The following is a 7,916-nucleotide window of genomic DNA, read 5'->3' as shown; positions in this document are numbered from 1 at the left end:
CATTTACTCTTGTGATTTCAACAACTACCTCTGTGCTAATAACTTTCAATGTTTCCCAAGCCCAGTCATCTCCAAAACCTGCCCATCCAGTGTCTCCTATTTGTATGTCATTTTTCAAATTTAACTTGTTTAAAACCAAGCACTGGAAGAGACCCAAGCCTTTGATTTTTATAGTAATCATATAATTTTTATCCTTATTCATTATATGGGTGGATATCACTTCCTGTATGAATTACTTCAAAAGCACATTAACTGGTCTCCAGCTTGGATCTCTCTCCACCGCCCCAGTCTGTCCTACATACTTAGATCTTCAACAAGATTTATCTTCCTTAAGTCCAATGTTTATGTTATCATTTCATTGAACAACATTTAGAGGTTCTGTTTGCTCTACCCAATGGAGACCAAGCTCCTTCATACAACAGTCAAGCTAGTTGTTGTGGTTTGAATATTTGTGTTCCCCACACCTCTTCATTCATGTTGAAATTCTAACCCCCCAAAAGTGATAGATTTAATAAGTCAGAACTTTGAGTGGTGAATAGGACTTGAGAGTGGAGCCCTCCTGAATGGGATTTGCGCTTTTATAAAAGAGACCCCACAGAGCTCCGTAGATCCCTCCACCATGTGAGGTTATAAGAAGTCTGTGACCTGCAAGAGGGCCCTCACCTGACCATGCTGGCACCTGGACCTTGGGCTTTCAGTCTCCAGAACCGTGAACAATAAATTTCTTTTGCTTATAAATAACCCAGTCTGTAGTATTTTGTTATAGCAGCCTGAATGGTTTAAGACAGTGCTCTCTGTTCTGGTCCTGAATGACTCTATATTCTGTGATTCCCTTAAATGCCTTTTACAGCCAAACTCATCCACTCAATGTTTATTTCCTGAATATAGCTTATGCTTAAAAAAAAAAAAGATTTTATTTATTTATTTGACAGAGAGACAGTGAGAGCAGGAACACAAGCAGGTGGAGTGGGAGAGGGAGAAGCAGGCTTCTCTCTGAGCAGAGAGCCCTATGTTGGGCTGAGTTCCAGGACCCTGGGATCACAACCAGAGCTGAAGGCAAACACTTAATGACTGAGCCACCCAGGCGTCCTAGCTTATGCTTTTCTACCTCAGTGTCTAAGTTCGCTATTATGATGCTTTCTATGTACAGATAACATTAAAGGCAGAAAACATACATGACAATTTATATTTTAATATATAAAGAGCTCTTACAAATCAACAAGGAAAGACAGCCACTCCAACAGAAAAAAATGGCAAAGTACATAAACAGCAATTCCAGTTGATATGGTTGGATTTAAATCTACCACTATGCTGTTTGTTTTTTATTTGCCCTATTTTTAAAAAAAGATTTTATTTATTTATTTGGTATGCACAGAGAGAGATCACAAATAGGCAGAGAGGCAGGCAGAGAGAGAGGGGGAAGCAGGCTCCTTGCTGAGCAGAAAGCCCGATGCTGGGCTTGATCCCAGGACCGTGGGATCATGACCTGAGATCATGACCTGAGCCGAAGGCAGAGGCTTTAACCCACTGAGACACCCAGGTGCCCCTGTCATCTAATTTTGTTTCTTGCTAATCTTGGACTGAGTATTTTTATCTTCCCTTACTAACTATATATATATTTATTTAGTAGCTGCACTAAGGCTTATTATACACATCCTTACCTTACCACAGACTGCCTTCAAATAATATTATATGATTTCATGTGTAATGTAAGAAATGTATAGTAATACTTCCATTTTCCCTTTGCACATTCTTCTTGCTATTGTTGTCATACATTTAATTTCTACATATATCCTACCGTATATTGTTACTATTTTTGTCTTAAGGAATCTATTGTTTTTTTTTTATTTACTTAAGGAATCTATTGTTTTTATTTATTTACTTATTTTAAGTAATCTCTACACCCAATGCAGGGCTCAAACTCACAACCCCAAGATCAAGAGTTGGATGCTTTTTTTTTTTCCCAAAAGATTTTATTTTTTTATTTGTCAGAGAAAGAGAGCATGCACCAGCAGGCCGAGTGGCAGGCAGAGGCAGAGAGAGAAGCAGGCTCCCCACTGAGCAAGGAGCCCGATGTGGGACTCGATTCCAGGACCCTAGGATCATGACCTGAGCTGAAGGCAGCGGCTTAACCCACTGAGCCACTCAGGTGTCCCAAGAGTTGGATGCTTTACTAACTGAGCCAGCCCAGTGCCCCAAAGAGTCAATTATCTTTTATTTATTTATTATTTATTATTATTATTGTTATTTATTTTATTATTATTATTTTTAAAGATTTTATTTGTTTGACAGAGAGAGACACAATGAAAGAGGGAACAAGGAGGGGGAGTGGGAGAGGGAGAAGCAGGCTTCCCACAGAGCAGGGAGCCTGACGCAGGGCTTGATCCCAGGACCCTGGGATTATGACCTGAGTGGAAGGCAGTCTTAATGACTGAGCCACCCAGGCACGCCACAATTATCTTTTAAACAACTTTTTAAAAGTGTCTTTTATATTTACCTACATATTTACTATTTACATTCCCTTAATTTGTTTGTGTTGATCTCAGTTTCCATTTGGTATTATCTTTCTTCCATCTGAAGAAACTCCTTTGACATTTCTGGTAATTTAAGTGATAAATTTTTTCAGCTTTTGTTTGTCTTAAAATTTGTTTTTTGTCTTTATTTTTACATCCACTGAAAATACTATCATAAGTCAATACTTTTTCATTTAGCACTTTAAAGGTGTCAATCCATCATCTTCTGTCTTGAATGTCTTTGTTTTGTTTTATTTTTAAAGATTTTATTTATTATTTGACAGAGAGAGACACAGCAAGAGAGGGAACACAAGCAGGGGGAGTGGGAGAGGGGAAAGCATGTTTCCCGCTGAGCAGGGTGCCAGATGCAGGGCTCAATCCCAGGATCCTGGCATCATGACCTGAGCCGAAGGCAGACGCTTAATGACTGAGCCACTCAAGCGCCCCGTGTCTTGAATGTTTCTGATGAGAAGTTAATGCTTATACTTGCCTTTGCTTCAGTATTTTTTTATTTTTTTAAAAAAGATTTTATTTATTTATTTGACAGAGATCACAAGTAGGCAGAGAGGGGGGCGGAAAGAAGGCTCCCCAATGAGCAGAGAACCTGAAGCGGGGCTTGATACCAGGACCCTGAGATGATGACCTGAGCCGAAGGCAGAGGCTTAACCCACTGAGATACCCAGGCACCCCATTTTGCTTCAGTATTTGTATCTCTTTCACTGTCTTCTTTTCAGATTTCCTTTTTATCATTGGTGTTCATCAATCTGATTATGCTGTGTGTCTATGTATAATTTTGTGTTTATTGTGCATGAGGTTCATCAGATTATTTGGATCTGGATGTTGATATTTCTTCACTAAATCTTGTGAACTTTTTGCCATAATTTCTGCAAATATTCTTTTCTGCTCTCCTTGTTCCCAGTGCTCCAAATTACATATATGGTAGAATATATGGCTTGATATCATCCAACAGATCACTGAGGCTCTCCTTATTTCCCCTCCAGCTTTCTTTTCTCTCTGTGCTTCAGTTAACATAGTTCTAATTTCTATGTCTTCAAGTTGACTGATCTTTTCAACTTCATCATCTAATTTTCTGTTAAGGCCATACAATGGTATTTTTCATTTCTTTTGTATAGTCTCTATATCTTTCCTCATTGGATTCATGGTTTTCTTTAAATATGTAAACTTATTACAGATTTTTTGAAAACTTTACCTATTAATTGCATAATTTCTATCATTTCTGGGTCTATTTTTACTGTCTAATTTTTCTCCTGGCTATAGATCACATTTTTTTAAAAAAATTGCTTATTTATCTATTTATTTATTTGATGGTTGGACGGAACTTGTTTATTAGACACTGGACATTCTAAATGTTACATGTGGAATTTCTGGATTTTATTGTCTTTTGTGAAGCTACTGGGCTTTGTTCTGACAGGCAGTTAATTTACTTGCATATCAACTTGATACTTTTGAGGCAAGTTTCTAAACTTTATTAGGGCAGGTCTAGAGTAGCTTTACTCTTGAGTTTGGCCAGTTTCAAGAACTCTCCCCTCTCATGCCATGCATGTGCAGCCTACTGTTCAGCCAAAGACTCACAGGACCTCTATGTAAATTTGTGGAGCTCTTTCTTTGCATAGTTCCCTTCTCTCCAGTACTCTACCACACAATCCAGCCTCCTCAGCCTCCTTCAAATAAAAACTCTGTCTTCTCACTTTAACAAAATCAGGGTACTTTGCTTGGATTTCCCATCCTTGTGAGATATGCATATAGATATAGATAGATAGATAGATATGTGATAGATATAATCTGATGAGAAATTATGGCCAGATAGTTGGGATAATTGGAAGGTACACATAATTTGGTTTTTCCTTTTTTCTTAGGGATCACAATCTTATGCTGCCTTTGCCCAATATCTTAAAACAGTAGTTTCATATATTTTGTGCAGTTTTCTAAGTGTGTGTGTGTGTGTGTGTGTGTGTGTGTGTGTGTGTGGTGGGAGGGCTAGTCTGAGCCAGTTACTTTGTCATAGTCAAAAATAAGAAGACGATTCAATTTTCACTTGATGTAGAATTCTAGGTTGACATGTTTTCTTTTAGTACTTGAAAGATGTCATTCCATTGTCTTCTGACTTGTATTGTTATCTTTGTTTTCCTATGTGAAATGTTTCTTTATCAGAAATGAAAAGTAAGGGGTGTCTGGGTGGCTCAGTGGGTTAAAGCCCTCTGCCTTCAGCTCAGGTCATGATTCCAGGATCCTGGGATCAAGCCCCACATCAGGCTCTCTGCTCAGCAGGGAGCCTGCTTCCCTTCCTCTCTCTCTCTGCCTGCCTCTCTGCCTACTTGTGATCTCTGTCTTTCAAATAAATAAATAAATAAATAAATAAATAAATAAATAAAATCTTTAAAAAAAAAAAAAAAAGAAAGAAATGAAAAGTAAGGGGCACCTGGGTGGCTCATGGGTTAAAGCCTCTGCCTTCAGCTCAGGTCATGATCCCAGGGTCCTGGGATCGAGCCTCACATTGGGCTCTCTGCTCTTTGGGGAGCCTGCTTCTCCCCCACCCCCTGCCTGCCTCTCTGCCTACTTGTGATCTCTGTCTGTCAAATAAATAAATAAAATATTTGAAAGAAAAAAAAAAAAGAAATGAAAAGTAAAAAACCAGATACACTTTATTCTTATGTTATTAAGGAAAAAAAAAAAAAAGAGCTCAGTGTGGTAACAGGGAAAATGGATACATTCATACTTCTCACGGTATAAATTGTCAAAGTGTTCTTGTGGGAACAATTTGACCTAAGATACTAATCACCCAAAATATTTTTCTAGGCACATAGGAGAATAAATATATATAAAAGAGCTTTTTAATTAAAAAGAAATAGGAGTCTGCTCCCAAATGCATCTATAATTCAAAATGTCACACCCATACCCCCAAACTATGCCCTTCAACTCCAGTAACCCCTAAGTCTTCTTTGATGTGGATATTAGAGGGGAGCAAGTTGGTCGAACTGTCTTAGAGTTGTTTGCAGATGTACTCAAAACTGCAAAAAATTTTTGTACCTTGTGTGCAAGAATAAAAGGCATTGGGAGCGCCTGGGTGGCTCAGTGGGTTAAAGCCTCTGCCTTCGGCTCAGGTCATGATCCCAGGGTCCTGGGACCGAGCCCCACATCCGGATCTCTGTTCAGCAGGGAGCCTGCTTTCTGCCCTCTGCCTGCCTCTCTGCCTACTTGTAATCTCTGTCTGTCAAATAAATAAATAAATAAATAATCTTTTTTTTTTTTTTAATATTTTATTTATTTGACAGAGAGAGAAAGAAATCACAAGCAGGAAGAAAGGCAGGCAGAGAGAGGGGAGGAAGCAGGCTCCCGTGGAGCAGAGAGCCCGACACGGGGCTCGATCCCAGGACCCTGGGATCAGGACCTGAGCCGAAGGCAGAGGCTTTAACCAACTGAGCCACCCAAGCGCCCCTAATTTATTTATTTGAAAGGAAGAGAGAGCACACAGGAGTGGGGGAGGAGGGGTAGATAGAGAGGGAGACTCAGAGTCCCTGCTGAGCAGAGAACTTCTTTTTTTTCCAGTTCCTGGGATCGTGACCTGAGCTGAAGGCAGACACTTAACTCACTGAGCCACAGAGGTGCCCCTGATAGATATAGATATATATATATATATATATATATATATAATTATTTTGTAATTATATCATAAAAACTCCCAAACAAACAAAACCTTGGTCACTTTTAGAGGTTTCTAGGTTATCAACTAAATATTCCTAAAACTTTATAAATAGAGGAAAATATCAAACATATACTCTAACCTCTAAAGGACCTAATAATTAATAAGAGAAAAAAAAATTTTTAACCATTTTTTTTAAAAGATTTTATTTATTTGTTTGACAGACAGAGATCACAAGTAGGCAGAGAGGCAGGCAGAGAGAGAGGAGGAAGCAGGCTCCTTGCTAAGCAGACAGCCCAATGCAGGGCTCGATGCCAGGACTCTGGGATCATGACCTGAGCCGAAGGCAGAGGCCTTAACCCACTGAGCCACCCAGGCACCCCGAGAAAAAAAATTTTTTAAGTAGGCTTCAGCCTAGGAGTGGAATTCATGACCTTGAGATCAAGAGTCAGATAACTTGGGGCCGGTGCCTGCACCGCCTGCTCCTCCTCGCCAGTCCTCTCCCGAGACGCGGGGACCATCTTCGACGCAAGCTGACGGCCCTTGACCACCACAACCCGGCTGGCTTCAACTGCAAAGATGAAACAGAATTTAGAAACTTTATTGTTTGGCTTGAAGACCAGAAAAATCAGACACTACAAGATTGAAGACAGAGGTAATTTAAGAAACATCCACAGCAGTGACTGGCCCAAGTTCTTTGAAAAGTATCTCAAAGATGTTAACTGTCCTTTCAAGATTCAAGATCAACAAGAAGCAATTGACTGGCTTCTTAGTTTAGCTGTTAGACTTGAATATGGAGATAATGCTGAAAAATACAAGGACTTGGTACCTGATAACACAAAAAATGCTGACAATGCAGCTAAAAATGTAGAGCCATTGATCAATTTGGATGTAAATAATCCTGATTTTAAGGCTGGTGTAATGGCTTTGGCTAACCTTCTTCAGATTCAGCGTCATGATGATTCCCTGGTAATGCTTAAAGCAATTCGCATTTTGGTCCAGGAGTGCCTGACACAGGATGCAGTTGCTAAAGCGAATCAAACGAAAGAGGGCTTGCCTGTTGCTTTAGACAAACATATTCTTGGTTTTGACACAGGAGATGCAGTTCCTACTGAAGCTGCTCAAATTCTGCGATTGCTGCATATAGAAGAGCTCAGAGAGCTACAGACAAAAATTAATGAAGCCATAGTAGCTGTTCAGGCAATTATTGCTGATCCAAAGACAAAGGGGGAAAGTTGGAAGATGAACGTTTTAGGATTTCAGTTTCTCACCTACTTAGTACAATTGGGAACCATGTATGCTCTGGCATGTGTTTGGAAATCAAATGTCACATTTTCAAGGGAAGAATCCTAGAAATTTGACTATGTTCTCGAGATTTACCATCATTGCTTTTTCTTTAATAAAGTTCAGGAAAGTGGGGGGGTGGGGAGAGTCAGATAACTTGGGAAAATTTTTTTTTTTTTTTTTTTTAAGAAAAATCACAGCTAACAACTGCAGAAGGAATTAGGGAATTTGAAAAATCGCCAGTAGGGGACATACAGGTTTTATATGAAGTTTATGCATTTTGACAGATCCCTTTAAGTAGAATACATACTTTTGGAACAAATTAGTCATAGAACCTTGTAAAGGATTTGTGTAGGTGAGGGGCTCTGAAGCTTAAAATTCATTAGCTTCATGGTAAGTCTACCTCTGCCCAGTTCTGCTAGACCCAATTCTTCCTACAACTTCCAGTGATCTCTTGG

The 7,916-nt window shown here is 39.4% G+C and overlaps 1 protein-coding gene across 1 annotated transcript; it reads left to right on the top strand.

The window, feature by feature from the left end:
- Positions 1–2,003: 2,003 nt before the first annotated feature.
- LOC116593596 (RNA transcription, translation and transport factor protein-like) lies at positions 2,004–7,592 on the top strand. The gene is given in 3 exon segments (XM_032347878.1): positions 2,004–2,023; positions 6,581–6,797; positions 6,799–7,592. Coding segments are annotated over 3 exon segments (966 nt in total). The 3' UTR covers positions 7,528–7,592.
- The last annotated feature ends 324 nt before the right edge of the window (positions 7,593–7,916 follow it).

The sequence above is a fragment of the Mustela erminea genome, chromosome 6 (assembly GCF_009829155.1).
Source record: "Mustela erminea isolate mMusErm1 chromosome 6, mMusErm1.Pri, whole genome shotgun sequence".
NCBI lineage: Eukaryota > Metazoa > Chordata > Mammalia > Carnivora > Mustelidae > Mustela > Mustela erminea.
Note: the sequence above shows the minus strand (reverse complement) of the source record. Positions and strands in the feature narration are given on the sequence as shown.